The 18,894-nt window shown below is 53.6% G+C and overlaps 2 protein-coding genes across 3 annotated transcripts; one reads left to right on the top strand and one right to left on the bottom strand.

Annotated features, from left to right (window-relative positions):
* Positions 1–2,200: 2,200 nt before the first annotated feature.
* Positions 2,201–15,053, top strand: PEX6 (peroxisomal biogenesis factor 6). Of its 2 annotated transcripts, XM_045842889.1 has the most exons (17): positions 2,204–4,214; positions 5,730–5,893; positions 6,594–6,677; positions 9,821–9,923; positions 10,006–10,139; positions 10,807–10,918; positions 11,274–11,482; positions 11,887–12,082; positions 12,271–12,347; positions 12,506–12,638; positions 12,722–12,927; positions 13,060–13,121; positions 13,381–13,489; positions 13,790–13,906; positions 14,032–14,109; positions 14,250–14,389; positions 14,597–15,053. In XM_045842889.1, the coding sequence occupies exons 1-17, from the start codon at positions 3,333–3,335 to the stop codon at positions 14,731–14,733; spliced, it is 2,943 nt and encodes a 980-aa protein (XP_045698845.1). In that variant the 5' UTR covers positions 2,204–3,332; the 3' UTR covers positions 14,734–15,053. The 2 variants fall into 2 exon arrangements, with proteins under 2 accessions (XP_045698846.1, XP_045698845.1); XM_045842890.1 differs by lacking the exons at positions 5,730–5,893; positions 9,821–9,923 and having other exon boundaries at positions 2,201–4,214.
* A 132-nt stretch (positions 15,054–15,185) lies between these two features.
* On the bottom strand, positions 15,186–18,241 carry GNMT (glycine N-methyltransferase). The gene is made up of 6 exons (XM_045843218.1): positions 18,005–18,241; positions 16,748–16,875; positions 16,192–16,308; positions 15,848–15,990; positions 15,629–15,750; positions 15,186–15,539 (listed from the first exon to the last, which is right to left on the bottom strand). Exons 1-6 carry the CDS (start codon positions 18,208–18,210, stop codon positions 15,368–15,370), a joined length of 888 nt encoding a protein of 295 aa, XP_045699174.1. The 5' UTR covers positions 18,211–18,241; the 3' UTR covers positions 15,186–15,367.
* Positions 18,242–18,894: the final 653 nt, after the last annotated feature.

The raw sequence follows: 18,894 nt of genomic DNA, 5'->3' as shown, positions 1-18,894 counted from the left end.
GACAACCAGGCACCGCCTCTTCGGATTGGTCATTGGAGCCAAGCTGCTTCCTTTTTTTCTCATTGGGAAGGAAGAGTACAAACCGCCAGGGTTAGGCTCCAAGAATTGGCTCTAGTGGGAGGTCCCGCCCCAAAGTGGGTCGAGCTTAGTTAAAGAGGCGGGGGTAAGGGGAAGCCCAAGCTCAGTACCGAGTGCCGCACTCTGGCGTCTTTGGTACGTGGGCCTCGGCCTTTCTTCGCAGCTGGTTCTTTTCCAAAGTGGCTCTCACTCATTCCCCACTCTGCTCCTCCTCCCAGTTCGAAAGAAGGCCTAAAATGAAGGGTACCTATCTTCATCAGAGTATTGCTGCACTAATTGCATAAGCAAAATTAGTGCAGAGAGCGCCCAGGAATACTAGAGGGCATCCGTTTCCTACACACGGCTTGCAGAGAGTCAAAGGGGAAGCCTGGAGGCCAGGGCATGGATAAGATGAGATGAGTATCCTGGGTATGTTGCAACTTTGGAAAGAGGATCCATTTTCTACTCCAAGTATCCCAGGATTGGGGAACCAGCTAGATTTGCGCACTTGGGAACGCGGTGGAAAAGCTACCTCATTGTTTAGTGTCTCAGGAAGTACATCCCTTAGGTCCCACCCCTGCCCAAGCCAATGTCCTAATAATGGATAAGATCAGTTCCTGCCCTGAAGGAGTTCCAGTGCGATGAAGTTCACAGACATGTATAAACAGATGATTAAGATACAGTGTAATAAATTGAACAAACCTAGAGGCTGCTGGAGGAATATGTTTCAGAAAGTGGACACCAGTAACAGATTGATTACATGAAGCAACTGGAGAAGGCTCAAGAATAAGCGTGTGGTCCTTGCCCAGGAGAGCAATGTTATAAAACAATGACCACGGGTATGGAGAAGAAAGGATGGAATTGAGAAATGTGTAGAATCAACAGGATTTGGCAATTCACTGGATTGTGGGGAGGATGGATGGTGAGGGAATGGGAGGAGTTGAATATCAGAGATGTAGGAGGAAAACTAGTGTCATAATGGCAAAGGAAGTGAAAGAATTGGTCAATAGTGTAAGATTCTGGAGAAAGATAAAGATCAAACAGCATCACCTTGACTCTACAGTTGAAAGGTTATGGGTGATCTTGGCAGGCAAATTTCAGACGAGTAGAAGGAAGCTTATAGTGGGTTGAAGAGCCTAAAGAGGTGTGGGAATAAAAACAATAAATACAGGCATCTGGCTATCTTACAGAAGTAGCATTTGGCTCCCAGTGATTAATGGCGATTTCAAGGTAATGCAGAGTGGCCTGCATGCCAGCCATTATTTGCTGGGGGCAACACCTGAAAGGAAAGGACATTTATTTGTGGATGGATATTTGTGTCTGTATGGGTGCCGACAGAGACAGGATACCAGATGTATTTACCAGTTCCTAAGGCCTCAAGGGGCACCATAGTCCTACAGCCTAGAGCTTGCCTGCTACTGTGTATGAAGTAGGCAGGCATATCCTCTTTGGACTCACCCTACCATCCTCCCAGTCCTTGGTCCCTCTAGGAGGCAGGGGACAGAGGCACATAATAGTTTAGAACTACCAAATAGGAATTTTTATTCATGCAAATTCAGCTACCTAATATATTCTCATATATATATATATTCTCATACATATATACATTTATTGATTTTAGAGAGAGGGAGAAACATCTATGTGAGAAAGAAATGTTGACTGGCTGCCTCCCACATGAGCTCCAAACCCAAAAACTAAGCATGTGCCCTGATGCAGAATTGAATGCTCAACCACCTGGTGCAAGGGATGATGCTCCAACTGGCTGAGCCATACTGGCCAGGGCTATCTAGTACATTCTTGCACACTGCTGTGAAGATGTAGAACTGGGTAATTTCAGGTTTAGGACTAGAGGTACCTCCAGAAACTATAATCAGACATTCAAAAATATATCTTCTGCCCTGGATGGTGTAGCTCAGTGAATTGAGTGCAGGCCTGCAAACCAAAGTGTTGCTGGTTCAATTCCCAGTCAGGGCAAATGCCTCAGTTGCAAGCCAGGTCCCCAGTAGAGGGTGCACAAGAGGCAACCACACATTAATGTTTCACTTCCTCTTTCTCCCTCCCTTCCCTTCTCTCTAAAAATAAATAAATAAAATCTTAAATACATATATATCTTCTTATAGCTCTAGGGATGGAAATACCTTATTACATGTAAGTCTAATATTCAACTCTTGGATTTTCAGGAATGCATAATGTTCAGAGTAGAAGACTACCTCAAGATGCCTGACGTGAAGGAAAGGGGGAAGTTGGTAAGGAGTAGCTGGAAGAGAATGCAAGGTCCAGAGAGTAGATTGCCACCAACCGATCCATTGATTCTAAGTACAAATATATTGTTAATAACTGGATGTATGGCCTACCAGTGTCCAGTGTCTTGTACAGAGCAAGGGGACAGAAACAAATATGGGATCTAAGTGACAGCACAGGCGGGAAACAAGCTGTTGGTTTGGCGCTCATGACGGAAGCCTTGAACCCCTCTCTTCTTCCCGCTCTGCTGCCCCCTCTCTCCCCAAGCTAGAAACAGGAAATGGGTCTCGAGTTTGTAAGGATTGGCTGGGGAGAACAACTGGTTTTGGAGGGATGAAAAAGCGAATCTGCTTTGTCTTTGCTTCATGCTTGGTGGGAGTAAAGAAACAGGACAAGAAACACTGGGACGAGGGTTTCGTAGGATGTGTGGGAACAGGTGTGGCAGCACCAAGCACTCCAGGGCCACATGAATCACATTTAGTAATTCAGCCAGCAGGCACTACATATCCATAAGCATGTCGGAGACAGTCTTATAATCCTACCGCTCCCTTCTGCAACCTTCCCACAACCCCCAAACCTCACTGCCTACAGTTCCACAGTGGGAACTGTAGAATTTCTACAGAGGAATGTACTCCTTTCTTAACACTCCACCCACAGCTCCTAGCCCCAGGCCGAAGCTGGTCCACGGCTCGTGGTCATTCAATAAACTGTTAAGTACATGCTATGTGTAAGGGAGTTGAGAGGACGTTACTTTCCTAGAAGGGGAGAAATGCAAATCCCCGGAAACAGTTCAAAGGACGCGTGCGTAAAAACCATGCAACCACAGTCATTAGGTTACCGCCAATTGAGGCGCTGTCCTGGTCAAGCCTGGGCGCAGCTCAGCCTCTCAGAGCAAGCGCACTGCACCCGACGCCCCACCCACTCGCCTCGCACCTCCCCCGACGGAAGCGGAAACGGTGTGCGCGCCTGTGCGGTCCGGCTCTCGGGCTCCGGAAGGTTCGCTGCTTCACTTTCCTCCTCGGGCTCCTGTCACCATGGTGTTGGCGGTCTTGCGGGTCCTGGAGCCTTTCCCAAATGAGACAGCCCCGTTGGCGGTGCTGCTGCCGCCTGGGGGCCCATGGCCTGCGGCGGGGCATGGCCTGGTGCTGGCCCTGCGGCCTGCAGCGGAGAGCCCGGCCGGGCCGGCGTTGCTAGTGGCGGCCCTGGAGGGAACGGGCGCAGGGACCGAAGAGCAGGGTCCCGGGCCTCCGCAGCTGCTGGTTAGCCGTGCACTGTTGCGGCTTCTGGCCCTGGGCTCCGGCGCGTGGGTGCGGGCGCGGCCTGTGCGGCGGCCCCCGGCGCTGGGCTGGGCGTTGCTTGGCACCTCGCCTGGGCCCGGGCTCGGACCGCGAATCGGGCCGCTGCTAGTGAGGCGCGGAGAGGTCCTACCAGTGCCCGGACCACGGGTGCTGGAGACGCGGCCGGCGTTGCAAGGACTGCTGGGCCCAGGGACGCGGCTAGCTGTGACTGAGCTCCGTGGGCGGTCCAAACTGGGCCCGGAGACTGGGGACAGCAGCCAGTCCACACCCCCGCCCTTGGTGTCCTTTTTCGCGGTTTCCGGTACAGTCCGGAGACTCCGGGGAGTTCTGGGAGGAACTGGAGATTCGCTGGGGGTGAGCCGGAGTTGTCTCCGTAGCCTCGGCCTCTTCCAGGGCGAATGGGTGTGGGTGACCCGGGCCGGAGAGTCAGCGAACACTTCCCAGCCACATCTGGCCACGGTGCAGGTCCTAGAGCCTCGCTGGGACCTCTCTGAAAGGCTGGGACCCAGCTCCGGGCAGCTGGGAGAGCCCCTCGCTGATGGACTGGCCCTCGTGCCTGCCACTCTGGCTTTCAATCTCGGCTGTGATCTTCTAGAAGTGGGAGAACTCACAATTCAGGTAGGATATAGGACTGAGGTCAGGAATTCTTATCCCCCTTATCCCTTCTTTGTTTTAACTGAATTGAAAGACCAGAGCTGTAAAATTGAGGTCCCGTACTCCTTAGATCTTGGATTTTTCGCTTAAGGTCTCAGCTTTATTCATTCTCTGCGTTCAAAGCATCATTATCCTCCAGAGTGTGGTGGTGCATGGGAAGGGCTGTCTTCAGGTGAAATGTGAGATGCACAAATTACCGGGGGTATACATTAATCTCAATCTAATCGGAGGTTTGTTGAGTTGCTACAATGTATCCAGTATTGTGCTGGGTAATATGGAGCATGATACTTAAAGGCATTTGCCCATGCTTATCCTTGGCTTCAAATTCCTTCCTATCCTTCTCACCTTTATGTGTTAAAATGCTACCATCCTTTCCTTCAAAGCCCATCTAAAGATACCACCATCTTCACAAAACCTTTCATAATTTCACCATCAACACTTTAATATGACATCTTCCTATAGCGTTTTGTTCCTTTTTATGGCATTTATTTTATTCTGCCTTGTTATGTTCATATAATCTGTCTAATCCCCAATTATATATTGTAAATTCCTTGAAGGGAGGGGAGGGCTCTTTATTATGTTTGGTGCCTGGTGTTTCATTTTAATATCTTATTAAATGTATCCAAGTGAAGTTCTTGGTTTCTGCCTTTAAGGAGGTTACTTCAAGAAGATAATTGTATTTGGGGGGACAAATATATCCCTCCAAATGTTTAATGTTTAGTTAAGCACCTAGGTGGATGGTTAGGCCTGCACTGTCCAGTATGGAAGCAACTGTCCACTTTGTGACTCTTTAATTAAAACTAAATAAAGTTAAAAATTCAGTTCTTTGGTTGGTTTAGTCACATGCCGAATGCTCAATAGACACATATGAATGTAGAACATTTCTATCACCGTACAAAGTTCTAATGGGTGCTGCTGGCATACCCAGTTAGGGGCATGGGATGTCAAGAAGAGCTAAAAGATATGCATGAATGGGAGCCAGGAGTGGGTTTCCTTCTGAATGGAGGAAAAACTACTGGAGTCCTCAGACTGGAGCTCATTCAACTAAACTAACCCTTTAAGCTTCAGTGAGATCATATCCTTTTCCCACAGCCTGGATTCAAGAGTATGCCCATTAATGTCCACTTACTATCAATCCCAGTGACTGCCTGTTGCCATTCAAAGGATGGTGGGAATGAAATGTCCACCATTCTAGTGGCTCTGGTCCAACTGAAATATATCTCAAAAGGCTTATCTTTTAGGGAACTTTTTGGAACTAATGTCAGAAAAGTCACAGTCAGAAACCTCTTCCTCGTGCTCATTAGGAGAGGTTTCTGTTTTCTAGGGAAGACACTGGTATTCAGCTCTGCTACCGTAGGCTTCTCTTCCCATAAGCCTGTGGGAATGAAAGAGGATGAAAGTAGAAATATTGGCTGCTAGGAGATAGGGCAGAGTGTGACTCTTTGGAATATTATAAGGTGGTGGGTATTTCTTTCATAGAGATACTTGGAAGGCTCCAGCACCCCTGAAGACAAAAGAAGCTGCTCAGTGCTGCCTGGGCCTCCGTTTGCCAAAGAGCTACACATCGAAATTGTGTCTTCTCCCCACTACAGCATTAATGGGAATTATGACCATGCTCTTTACCGGCACTTTCAGACACCCAGGTTAGCTGCCCCCCCCCCTTTTTTTTTAGGATAGCATCTTTTTTTTAGGAGGATAGCGTCTTACCCTAGTTGCTCTCCTATCCCATCATACCTAGATCCAGGTACTATGGAGCCTCCGATTTTAAAGAGCCACATTTTAAGCAATATTGTGGCTAGAAGCCTCTTAGCATGTCAGACAATAGTAGAGAAATCTGGACATTTCTAAACTGAGAGACTACTTCAATTTGAGAGGGCTCCAGGAAAGCCAGGATCCTGCTTCATTCCTCCCTGGTTTCTTATTTCTTTCTTTTTCTTTTTTTAGATTTTATTTATTTTTAGAGGGTGGGGAAGGGAGGGGGAAAGAGAGAGAGAAACATCAATGCTTCCTCTCACACGCCCCCTACTGGGGACCTGGCTCACAACCCAGGCATGGGCCCTGACTGGGAATTGAACTGGCAACCCTTTCATTCACAGGCCAGTACTCAATCCACTGAGCCACACCATCTGGGGCTCTCCCTGGTTTCTGATTCCCCTTTCTAGCCATTTCCTCCAGTTCATTCTAGATCAGACTTGTTCTCTGGGCAACTGCTTGGGATCTCTGGGTGGGCAGTAGGCTCCTAAGAACTAGTGTTTGTGTTGGAGGTGGGAGTGGGCAGGAACATGTCAGGAACATGCTCTTGACTCCCACTGTGAGCTGACCAGGGCCACTGCTGTGTTACAGGGCAGTCCAGGAAGGGGATGTTCTGTGTGTGCCAACAGTTGGGCAAGTAGAGATCCTGGAAGGAAGCCCAGAGAAACTGCCCAGGTATGCAGCTGTCTCCTGTCTTACAGCTAGAATTCCTAATCTGGGTGCAGGAGTTCTACATCCCCCTCCTCCCAAGTGGTATGGAATAATTTTGTGCATAAGAACATTGTGTTGTTACACACTTTTCTGGAAAGAAGGTACGTAATCTGCAGGTTCTCAAATAGGCACATGACTGAAAAAAAGTGAAAACCACTGCCTGCTAGCTTTGGGAGGGGCTTATCCTCAAATTGAATGGTGGTCCTAGATAAAGTAAAGCATTTAAAATAACTTCACGGCCTAGCACAAGGTGGAATTCCTTGTTTTCCATTCTCAATCACAATGTTGTTTGGGCCATACTTCCCACATACTCAATGGCAGGAGACCCTAACTGGTGGAGGTTACATGGGCTGCTTCTCAGTCTTATGTCCCAAAAGAGGAAGAGAAGGGTTGTGCTGTCCTTGAGCGCCTTCTCTCTGTCCTTATCCTCAACAGAGAATAAGAAATAGAGCAGAACTGAGCCAAGGTTCAGTCTCTGCACCTTAAAACAGGGAGTCTAACCTTTCTCTTCCTGTTGACTCTTGACCACAGAGGTTCCTTGTAAAATGGTGAGGCAAGGAATTCAGAAACTGCTTTGGCCTTATGTAAAGGGTGAAGAATACGAGGCCCCTATACCCCAACCAGTCCCTCTATTCAGGGCTGATTTCCCATAGCAGTTTACCAGAACACAACTGATAGACACACAAACCCAACTTTCAGGGAAATCTCAGTGAGGTGATGGGACCACCCGGCGGGAACTTGGGTGTAAGAGCCATCAGAACTGAGGTCTCGGGCCCAGCCAGGCAGGGTCCTCTTCCCAGAGAGAGATGTCTTGTCTGGGGTGTCTGATTTATCCTTGACTGACATTCAGAGCCTGGTTCTGGCCATTGCCCGATCTCAGGGCTGTGGAAGTGTCCTGTGTAACCCATGGCACCTGTTTGAGCTTTTCCAGGTCAAATCTACAATGGGGCTCAGTGGAAAATGCCATGCTGGCACATATCAGTCACTTCCTACTTCTGTCTCCCATCCTAAATATAGCAAGTGTCTATGAGCTAGCTTTCTGCAGGAAAACTGCAGAATGCCCTTCGTACTTTTGAAGGAAAACAGGCACTGGGCTCTCCTGAGACAGAGCAGCAAGCTAATCCTGTTCCTGGATGTCTGCCATTCTAACCCTGGAGAGATCTGTCTCCCTCCTCTGGGTGCTGAGCACATACTTCTTCCCCCTGAGCAGGTCCTGGAAAGAACGGTGGGGATGGGCGGCTGGATCCAAGGACAGATGAGGATGAGTGCCTTAGTCCTCTGCTCTGGACTCAGTAAGGGGAGCTCTGCAGGGAGATCCCTATGACAGAGTAGCAGCTTCAGATTCTGTCCTGTGTTCTGCTCCCCTAACCAGGTTGATGGGAGCCAGCTTCACAATCAAGTGTTTTCCAGCAGAGTCCAGATATATTCCAAAGTTCTGGCCCTCATACTCCGTGAAGTGGTCCAACTGCCCTCCAGGGAAAAGAGGAGTCTCTCCCTAGCCCTCCAGTGGAGTGCCGGTCCTCCTTGGACCCCAGTGCTGGCCACATGCACTGTGACTCAGGATGTTGGCACTGAGTGAGATCCTAGGTTATAGACCAGCTCACTGTTTACAATGATGCATAGTGAGACACACTTTTCCCTGTGTACTAATTCTTAGCATATTCACTGCCTACTGTAATGGTTCCAAGAATTTCATGATGCTAACGTGGTATGCTTCCCCTTGCTACCTCAAGGCATTCCCACCACTCCCCGTTTGCTACCAGAGGGAGTGGCTTTGTGACCTGGGACACTGTGAGCAAAGGAGTTAGCACCTTGACTGGACCTTAACAAGGTCAAGGCTGCAGACTGACTTGCTCTCACTGCCTTGCTGCCTGAGGATTAAAGAGGGAAATAGTTCGTCATTTCTTTATCTGAAAAGGTGGGCTAGTAACTGCTACCCGCAGTAGCAGCAGTAGGAGGCTGAGTAACCCTAGTTCACTCTGACACTGGCCGGTGACTGTATAGCCCTACTTATGACTGGGAAGCTTTTGAAAAATGCAGATGGCTGAGCACACCCCAGACCTACTGGATGAGACCCAGGTGAAATGGGCCCGTGCAGTCTTTTGATTTTTCCCCAAAGAATGGGGAAATGTTCATTTTTAATTGAGATATAATTCACATATCATAAGCCCATGCTTTTAGAATGTACAGTTTGATGGTTTTTAATGTATTCACAAGGTCGAGTAACCTAATTCCAGGACAGTTTCATGACCCCTAATAGAGACCTCGACCCATTAGTGGCCACTCCCTCCTCCCTCCTTTTTTCAGCCCCTGGCAACCACTTATCGCTGAATGGAATCATACAATGTGTGAGAGACGTTGATTTTTAAAGGTTTCACAGTTCCATTTTCCTTGGATTATTAGTGTCTTTGTTGCTGATTTCTAAGAGCTTATTTATTACTAAAATGTTAACTATTTCTCATGCATTGCAAATGAAATTCCTTTTTTTTTTTTAATTTTGCTGTGGTGATTTATTTTTTGGTTGTACAGAGGTTGTGTATTGAAATATGTTCTGCTTTTTTTTTAAGTTGCACGGATAATTCTAATGTGCAGCCCAAATAGAGAATCCTTAGTCATTAGATGTAATTATTGAGGAATCTGCCTGCACTAAGATTTTGTGGATCATTGACTAAGAACCGAGGGCCGTTCCCTCTGAGGTTCTGGGGGCACTGGTGGGCGTGTGCCTGGGGGAGAGACTGTATTGTGAAGCTGCTGGAAATGGCCAGATGAGCACTGCTTCGGGCAGCAGCAGTGGCGTCTCCCACTGGAACGAGTGGGTAGGCCATTTGCCTGGGCAGCCCCCCACGGCTCTCCAAGGTCACCCTGTGGGATGCGGGGGACAGGCATAGCCCCTGCCCTCAGAGTGAGTGCGATCCAGTGAGAGAGATACGAAGGACCACTGCTTCCCCCTACTCTCCCCAGCCCAGTCTCCACCATGTCTGGGTACTTTTCGGTGCCTGTCTTGAGTTTGTCCCTGCAGTGGGCCTCTGTGATGGAGACAGCCACCTTGTCCTTGGGAGGGGATAGGTGGGTCTGGATCTGGAATTCATTGAGCCTCTTTCCTGCAGGTGGCAGGAGATGTTCTTTAAAGTGAAGAAAACAGTTGGGGAAGCTCCAGGTGGGCCAGCCAGCGCCTACCTGGCCGATACCACCCATACCTCCTTGTATTTGGTGAGGCCCTGGGGTAGGAGTAGACCTGAGGAAAGGAGTAACAACAACTTTTAGAAGCTAACAGTTCTCCCACCTTTTGCAGGTGGGTTCTACACTGAGCCCTGTTCCAAGGGTCCCTTCAGGAGAATCTAGTCTCTGGAGCAGCTTATCTCCTCCAGGCCTGGAGGCCTTGGTGACTGAACTGTGTGCTGTCCTGAAACCTCGCCTCCAGCCAGGGTGAGTGCGGCGGCCGCAGCCTCAGAGAGTGAGGAACGCCTGCGCGCAACATCCCTGGGGGCAGGGGGTGGTGAGGTGGCAGCAGGCCAGATCAGTAGTTCCCAGTGCCCTGGTGGAAGTGCTGTTGGGGGAACCTTCCTCAAGGAAGTATGCCAAGGCCACTAGCCCACATGCTTTCTGTCAGCAGATTCCCAGACCCCTTTCCTGGGATAACATCCACCCTCCAAGGCTGGCTGTGGAAGACTCTCCACCAGGGACAGCTGTCTCTGAGACTGCTTTTGCCCTTAGGGAGCCCACTAGCCATCCCAGTCTTCACCACCCAGACCCTGAAAGACACAGCCCCCCACACCACTGGTCCACGTGTAGACACAGGCCCGCCCTGATTCCAATACGGTCCAGACCAGACACAGCAGTCAAGGCTTTATTGAAAACAGCAGTGACAAAAGGGACTTAGTCTTGGCTGCTGGACATGCTCTGTGGCACTGCCGGAGCACCACAGGCGGTGTGGGAAGTATGGCCTCACCGTGTGGAGACAGCCCTCGGGGAGGGGGTGCCTCAAGGAGCGAGAAACAGGGTGTCTGCGCTCTGGAGCCAAGGGTACCTTTGTTCCTGGGGACACTAAAGTTCAGGCAGAAGGAGGAGATGAGTGTCTGTTCTCTGGTTGCAGGGGTGCCCTGCTGACAGGAACTGGCAGTGTCCTCCTGCGAGGCCCCCCGGGCAGTGGGAAGACCACAGCAGTTGCTGCTGCCTGCAGCCGTCTCGGGCTCCACTTACTCAAGGTGAGGGTACCCGGAGGTAGAACCCCAACTGCTTCCCCTCCCCAGCCCAGATTCTGCCTCTCTCCCTCTGCCCTCTCCCTTCTGGCTACTAGCCTGGCCCTGACACCTCAGCCCAGTGGGTCAGCTATTTTCCCATGATGCTCAGCTCCTAAGAAATGCTTTCAAGGAGGGTGTTTTCAAGATTTTGATGGACAGTCCAGGGAATGAGGTTAGGATAAAGAAGATGTAGGACTTGGCCAGCATTACCTTCTTCCTCCATCCCTGCCCTTCAAAAAGAGACAGCCTGCACCTTCTTCAGACTCCTTCCCCCATTCTCCTGCCGCTGCTCACAAGCCCTTTGGAACCCTCTCCCCAGGTGCCCTGCTCCAGCCTCTGTGCAGACAGCAGTGGGGCTGTGGAGGCAAAACTGCAGGCCACCTTCTCCCGGGCCCGGCACTGCCGGCCCGTGGTTCTGTTGCTGACAGCCTTAGACCTTCTGGGCCGGGACCGTGATGGGCTAGGTGAGGACGCCCGTGTGGTGGCCACACTGCGTCGCCTCCTCCTCGACGAGGACCCCCTCACCAGGTAATGTACAGAGCTGGGCCGGGCCCTCCTCCCTCTCTTCAGCCTTTCATCCTCTTGTCCTCACCAGCCAACCTCAATGGCCAAGTTGGCCGCTCTCCTGACAGCCCTGAGGAGCTTAGGGGTGTCCAGAGGGAGAAGGATGTGGTCCCTAGTTTTTCTTGGGGAATGTTAGGATGCTGAAAAAGCACAGCCTCTGCCCTTGGTGAGCTCCCTGTGTGAGGGGGAAACACAGGCCCCCCTCAGGGAATTCCCATGGAGCCCCGTCCAGGAAGCCTTGGGGTGCTCGTCCCCCTATCCCATCTCAGCACCCACCCACCTCCCCGCCCTCCTGCACCAGCCTCAGGACTAGCAGTGCTCAGGGGCTGCCAGCCGCGTTCTCTCCCTCAGTCCCCCTCTGCCTGCAGCTGCCCTCCACTAATGGTTGTGGCCACCACCAGCCGGGCCCAGGACCTGCCTGCCAACGTGCAGACAGCGTTTCCTCATGAGCTGGAGGTGCCCGTGCTGTCCGAGGGGCAGCGGCTCAGCATCCTGCAGGCCCTCACTGCCCGCCTGCCCCTGGGCCAAGAGGTGAACCTGGCACAGCTGGCTCGGCAGTGTGCAGTGAGTACCACGGCAGGGCCTGGCCCTCCCTTGTTCTTGTCATGGGGGCTCACACCCGCTGCCCTGCCAGTGAGGGCAGAGAGCCCCGAGGCATCAGCATTGGGCCTCTGCTCCAGCTGGGGGACCAGCCGCCCAAGAGCCCCTGCCTGCTGTGCCCTGCTCATGTGTCCTTTCCTGTGCTTCCCCAGGGCTTCGTGGTGGGAGATCTCTGTGCCCTTTTGACCCACAGCAGCAGGGCAGCCTGCACCAGGATCAGGAACTCTGGGTAAGAACGTTGGACACAGAAGGGCAAAGGAGACAGGAGGAAATAATGGGTGGGTGGGGCCTGGTGAGGAAGGGAGTAGGAACAAGGACCCCGGTGGGACGAGGGGAGAGAGCCTTGGGCCAGGTCCTCCAGACAGCTGCCTGAGCTTCTCCTTGCAGTTTGGCAGGTGGCTTGAGTGAGGAGGATGAGGAGGAGCTGGTTGCTGCTGGCTGTCCTCTCCTGGCTGAGGACTTCACACAGGCCCTGGAGCAGCTGCAGTCGGCTCACTCCCAGGCCATCGGTGCCCCCAAGGTAGACACACTCCAGGCCCTTGGAGGTGGGACCGGAGCTCCCCGCTCCCGCATAGCCCCCACCATGCACTTTGCATCTCCTAGATCCCCTCGGTATCCTGGCACGATGTGGGCGGGCTGCAGGAGGCGAAGAAGGAAATTCTGGAGACCATCCAGCTCCCTCTAGAGCACCCTGAGCTTCTGAGCCTGGGCCTGCGGCGCTCAGGCCTCCTGCTCCATGGGCCCCCAGGCACTGGCAAGACCCTCCTGGCCAAGGCAGTAGCCACTGAGTGCAGCCTCACCTTCCTCAGGTGGTTGGGGGCCCGAAGGGATGGAGGGTGGAATGGGCACTGCACAGGCTGGGAGCAAGCGGGGCAGACCAAGAGGCTGACGGTGTGTTTGTGCGTCTAAATGAGCGTTACCCTCCCAATCCTCTCCCTCAGTGTGAAGGGGCCAGAGCTCATCAACATGTATGTGGGCCAAAGTGAGGAGAATGTACGGGAAGGTGAGTGGACAGAGCAGGCCTTCCAGTCCTTCCCAAACCCTGAAGGCCCCTGTGTTACCCGCTCCCGCCCCCAACCCCCGCTGACCCTCAGGCTGCTGGTGGTCATTCCTAGTCTTCCTTTCCGTGAGTCAGGTTCCTGCCTGTGGGGCCTGTTACCTGGAGTGCTAGTTATGATTGTTAAACCTGGGTTTTCTTCCCCCATATCCTGATTTCAAACTCCCCTGAGATTCCCCCTCCTGTGGGCCCTCTCTCTCCTCAGTGTTTGCCAGGGCCAGGGCGGCAGCTCCATGCATTATCTTCTTTGACGAACTGGACTCCTTGGCCCCCAGCCGGGGGCGAAGTGGAGACTCTGGAGGGGTGATGGACAGGTGGGGGTCTGAGCCAGAATGGAGTCTGGGGTCCAGGACCGAGGGATGTGAGATAGGTGGCAGCAGTCTTCAGAACCCATAGAGTTCCTGCCCTTCCGGTTCTCAGGTAGTGTGGTCGACGGACAAGGGGCTGTGGCTTTGGGTGTGGGCCGCCGAGGAGAATGGGCACCCACATGGAAGGGTGCACAGGACATGACTGAGCAGGGGCACTGGGAGAAGGCCTGCAAGGAGAGGTACCACGGTCAGGGCCGAACCTGAGGATGGGCCAAGGACTCTCTCACCTTCACGCCTCCTTTGCAGGGTGGTGTCTCAGCTCCTGGCGGAGCTGGATGGGCTCCATAGCACTCAGGATGTGTTTGTGATCGGAGCCACCAACAGGCCAGACCTCCTGGACCCTGCCCTTCTGCGGCCTGGCAGGTGCGGACCCTGTACCTCTCCTCTGCCACGCCCACTTAGACTTGTCCCTTGAGCCCATCCTGTGCTTCCTTCACTCACCCTGATGCTGGGCTCCCTGACGTGTACGCCCGCCCCTCTCCCTAAAGATTTGACAAGCTGGTGTTTGTGGGGGTGAGCGAGGACCGTGCCTCCCAGCTCCGTGTTCTGAGCGCCATCACACGCAAGTATGCCCTGTCGGAGACACCCAGAGGGTTTAGGCCTTGGGCTGGTTGGGGAATAGTGCAGTGTGCAGAATGGGCTGGTCAGGGGTGCCTTTTGAGGGAGTAGGGCATGCTGGATAAAACTTTCCGTATCCCCACAACAGATTCAAGTTGGAATCCTCTGTGAGCCTGGTGAACGTGCTGGACCACTGCCCTCCCCAGCTGACGGGTGCAGACCTCTACTCCCTCTGCTCTGATGCCATGACAGCTGCCCTCAAACGAAGGGTTCAGGATCTGGAGAAAGGTGAGCCACCCGCCAGCCCCAGAGGTCAACCAAAAAGCTAGTGGGAAAACCAGGCCGGGTTCCAGATTTCAGAGGAGGGACTCTCGACGTTCGGGGGACTCTGGTCAAGAAAGTGCTCCTCCAGGGCTCTCCCTTGCTTGGGCATAGCCAGAGTTCGCCAGCAGGGATGGGAACCCTGGCCTCACCTTCCCCCTGGCATCCCCCTAGGGCTGGAGCCTGGGAGCTCAGTGCTGCTACTCACCATGGAGGACCTACTGCAGGCTGCCACCCGGCTGCAGCCCTCCGTCAGCGAGCAGGAACTGCTCCAGTACAAGCGCATCCAGCGCAAGTTTGCTGCCTCCTAGGAGCCTCCTACAGTCCCGGACCCGACCCTGCCCGCAGTGCTGAAGGTACCTAGACATCTGCAGAGACCTGAGACAGCAAAGAGCTCTTTCTCAGGCTGCTGCCAACTCCTCTGAAGGCTGCCTACCTCCAGGAGATCCCCCGGGTGCCAAGTGGGGGAGCCCTGAGAGAGTTCAGGAGGCACCCTCTGTCCATTTTTCCAGACCAGCCCCAAGACCGAGGCCTCTCTGCTTAGGAAGAGGGGTGGGAGCCTAGAGTTCTGGGAACTGGGCCTGGAGGGAGCCTGGTCTGTGGCTGAAAATAAAGTGTATGCTGCCCTCTGCTGGTGGTGTGGTCTGAGATTGGCATGGCGTGGGGAAGAGCATGACTGTGAGAGGAGTCAGCCCCAAGGGAGGGCAAGGTGGGCTCCACTGGAGCCTGATCCTTCTGACATAAACACAAGGCATGCAGGAACTGAAAAAGACAGCGACTATATTGTCATCCTTCCATTAGCCTAAACCCAATCCCTGCACCCCGGCTGCAGTTGGCCCCTCCCCTTACCCCCAGGATCTACACGTGGTGGTGCTGCTGGTGTGGGGCTCCCCAGACAGAGCCTGGCAGCACCTGGGCAGAGGGTTGTGGGAGCTGAGGCCACGCTCAGTCCGTCTTCTTGAGCACGTGGATGAAATAGCAGGGAATGTAGGTCTGGCCTGGCTTGTAAGGCTTGAAGTCACCCAGGATGCTGTGCTGGCACTTGCCCCCAAAGGCTGCTTGGAGCAACTCGGTGAAGGACGATAGACAGTGAGGGTAGTAGGAGAGCCGGAACTTACTGCAACAGAGACCCTGATCAATCAGGAGGACTGGTGGCCTCAGCAACCCCCCCCCGCAAAATCACTCCCCACCTAGCCAGGCAGGTACCTCAGACCAGGGGAACCGTCCTTGCCAGCCTCTGGCACCTGCACCGTGTAGTCCAGGGTCACCATGTGGGCCTTGTTGTTCACTGTCAGCACGGATGTCGTGATGTCCTTGGTCAAGTCACTCTGTAAGTGTGGTGCAGGCTGCATCAGTCTCTGTGACCGCTGTGGGGGCCAGGCCCCAGAATCACACCTCCCACTCGGGCCCCCCCTTGGGGCCCACCTTATAGTAGATGTTCTTTCCTGGGGGCGCACAGCCTGTGCTGAGGATGTGGTCGTAGTTACGGTGGTCGATGACCAGCAGGCCCCCGGACCGCACCATGTTCGCAATGTTCTTCAGTGCCAGCCGGTGCTCACTCTGGTCCCCTGAACTCCGAGCAGGGGCGGAGAGGCTGTGTCAGCACCAGTCCCTCTCCTGTCTTTCTACTCCCCCAGGACACCAGTGCCAAGGCGAAGAGGGGCAAAAAGGCATAGTCTTCTCTGGCAGGAGAGCAGGCGCCCAGGGGTCTGTGCAAGGGGGGCATAGTCCAAAGCAAAAGCCATGCCCAAGGCCACACCCTCTCTCACCTTTGCAGTCTGGCAAGTGGGCAAAACTGTTTCCAAGGCAGATGACGGCATCAAAGCCACCCTCTGGAGGCTGGGGCACATCTTTGTCCAGAGTCATCCAGTTGGCTTCCTCAATGACTGGGGACCAGGAAGGGGAGATCGGGCTGGTATCATGGTACCAGCAGAACCCATCTCTGCTGAGTGCAGCTCTGCCTCAGTTTCCCCTTCAAGAGACACACGGGGACTCCACATCCAGTCAGAGGAAGGGGATCATTATGGAGATGGAGGATGAAGGGGAGGTGGGGTCAAGAGAGGAGGGAGCCATGGTTCGAAGGATGGCTCTGTGCTTATGGGTTTTTATTTGGAGGGAGGGACAAGACATTATGCACATAATTAAAACTAGCCCCTCATACCTGATACCTCATTGTGGTAACTAAGCCTCCCTTTTCAAGGAAGTGACAGTAATTTTGCTGTGCCCTTGAGGAAAACAAAACACCCCACCCCAGGAGCCCAGGGCAGAGAGGACTGTGTCCTTGGTGGCTGGGCTGGGAGGGCCTGCCTGGCTGGACCCACGTACCCCACTTGTCGAAGGCGGGCTCATGCTGCCGGTTCCAGCGCTCTTTAAGTGCATATTTCAGCATCTTGTCGCTGGCATCCACACTGGTCACGCTGAAGCCCTCCTCCACCAGCATGATGGAGTCCACCCTGGGCAGGGCCGGGGATGAGAGGCAGGGAGGGGCAGTCAGCGGGCCTGGGAAGGCGAGGAGGCCCTCCAGACCCCATTCCTCTGCTTCCTCCCCCTAGGCCCTCGCCACGGAACTCAAGTGGCCTGACAAATCTGTTTTTTTACCACCGGGAAGCAATATTGCATTTTGGTTTTTAGCACCCATTCAGAGTTAGTCTACAAATGCGCATTAATCCCCTTGGCAATCCTGTGAAGGATTGAGTACCCCATTTGAGAGCTGGGGCAAACTGAGGCTCCCCGGAGTGAAGTAACTTGTGAACAGAAGGTGGCTCGCATGGTGGTTTAAAGCACGGGCCAGACCCTAACGGACCTCATCCGGTTCTCCTCTCGGCCAGATGGGCGATCTTTACTTCTCTGAGGCAGAATTTCCACAGCTGTAAAAGTGATATTGCTATCTCCTCAGGTTTTGTGAGGATAATTTTTAAATATATTTTATAAAATGTTAACTTCCTTTTTTTAAATCCTCACCTGAGTACATGCTTATTGGTTTTAGAGAGAGGGGAAGGGAGGGAAAGAGAGAGGGAGAGAAATATCGATGTGAGAGAGAAACATCCACAGGATGCCTCATATGTGCCCCATTGGGACCAAACCTGTAACCAAGGCATGTGTGCAACCAGGAGTTGAACTTGTGAACCTTACGTTTATGGGCCAGTGCTTCAATCAACCGAGCCACACCAGCCAGGGTGGGTCTTCTTAGGATTTTTTTTTTTTTTAACGTGTTTCAAAAGTTCCTGGCAGAGTGCTTGGCATGGACGAATGCTGAGCAAACATGAATTGTTAGCAATTGCCATCACCCTAGGAATAATGCTGGATCCAGGCTCAGGTCTCCTGCCGCTGTGGCCCAAAGCCCAGCTCTGGCGCTGCCGGGGCGAACCGCCTTCCCCACCCACTGGGCCTGCACCCTCATTCCCAGCTCCGTCCCAGCGCCCTCCAGTCCGCCTCTCCCGTGCGTCCCACGCCCGTGCGCCCGTTCTGCCCGCGCAGGCACGGTTCTGGCCCAGGCGGCGAGGACTGCCCGGATGTGTCTGGCCATGGTCCTGCAGTCCCGTGGCCACGCTCCCCAGATCCCGGCCCCCCATCTAGGCTCACCCAGTGCCGCAGGCCACGTCGAGCACTCGCTGGCAGCCGTGCTGGTGCAGCAGCCCGAGCAGCCAGGACTTGTACTCGGCTGTGCGGCTGCGGGTGTCTCCGATGTAGAGCTGCCACACGCGCGCAGCCTCTCCATCTGCGTACTGGTCCGGGAGCCCTTCTGCCGCCACCCCCAGGGAGCGGGTTCGGTACACACTGTCCACCATCCTGCGCCCGCACCTGGCTCTGGGGCCACTGGCCCCGCATTTATAGACTGGCCCCTGCGGGAGGCCCGGCAGTCCCACCTGCCCAATAGCAGGTGAGAGTGGGGACACGCCCCTCCTGGGTCAGGGCCCGGCACCCGCCGGGAAGGCGCCGCCTCAAAATCCTGGATGAACCCTTCTCTCCCGCCTGAAGATCGAGCCCTCTGGCCAGTCCAATGCAGGAAAGGACCATCCCAGCATCCTGCCCACTTAACTCAAGCGGCAGGAAGACCAGGGAGGGTCCAGGAGAAGGGGGAGCAGTGAGATTGTCCACCCCACCCCCACCCTGGAAAGAAAGGAAAGGATTTTCTTCGGTGCCAGCCGGTGCCCACTCTGGTCCCCTGAGCTCCAGGCAGGGGCGAAGAGGCTGTGTCTGCTCACACAGTCCACACAGAGCTGAGTGCCCAGGGCTGGACCATCCTTTGTGAATGAAGGTATCAGCATATATAAGAAGAAATATCCAGCTGAAGGAAGGCCTGGTCAGCCAGGGAAGGGAGGAATGAGGGGTCTCTGGGGATAAGGCTGGTCTGGCCACCCGAGTTCAGGAGCGGTTCTGGATCAAAGGATCATTCTGTCCACCCGGAGGCTGGTGCTCCTCTGTCCTGTAGGTGACACATCAAGCTTTTTCCTGAGCCACGTAAGGAGTCC

Source organism: Phyllostomus hastatus, unplaced genomic scaffold, assembly GCF_019186645.2.
Source record: "Phyllostomus hastatus isolate PE091 unplaced genomic scaffold, TTU_PhHast_1.1 phas_contig_40, whole genome shotgun sequence".
NCBI classification, from domain to species: domain Eukaryota; kingdom Metazoa; phylum Chordata; class Mammalia; order Chiroptera; family Phyllostomidae; genus Phyllostomus; species Phyllostomus hastatus.
Note: the sequence above shows the minus strand (reverse complement) of the source record. Positions and strands in the feature narration are given on the sequence as shown.

Coding starts and splice junctions, on each gene's coding strand:
- PEX6 (XM_045842889.1), top strand. CDS start 3,333: ATGGTGTTGGCGGTCTTGCGGGTCCTGGAGCCTTTCCCAAATGAGACA. Junction 4,215..5,729: donor TGGGAGAACTCACAATTCAG/GTAGGATATAGG, acceptor TTTCTTTCATAG/AGATACTTGGAAGGCTCCAG. Junction 10,919..11,273: donor TCGGGCTCCACTTACTCAAG/GTGAGGGTACCC, acceptor CCCTCTCCCCAG/GTGCCCTGCTCCAGCCTCTG.
- GNMT (XM_045843218.1), bottom strand. CDS start 18,210: ATGGTGGACAGTGTGTACCGAACCCGCTCCCTGGGGGTGGCGGCAGAA. Junction 16,309..16,747: donor GCCCGCCTTCGACAAGTGGG/GTACGTGGGTCC, acceptor CCTGGTCCCCAG/TCATTGAGGAAGCCAACTGG. Junction 15,540..15,628: donor GACGGTTCCCCTGGTCTGAG/GTACCTGCCTGG, acceptor TCTCTGTTGCAG/TAAGTTCCGGCTCTCCTACT.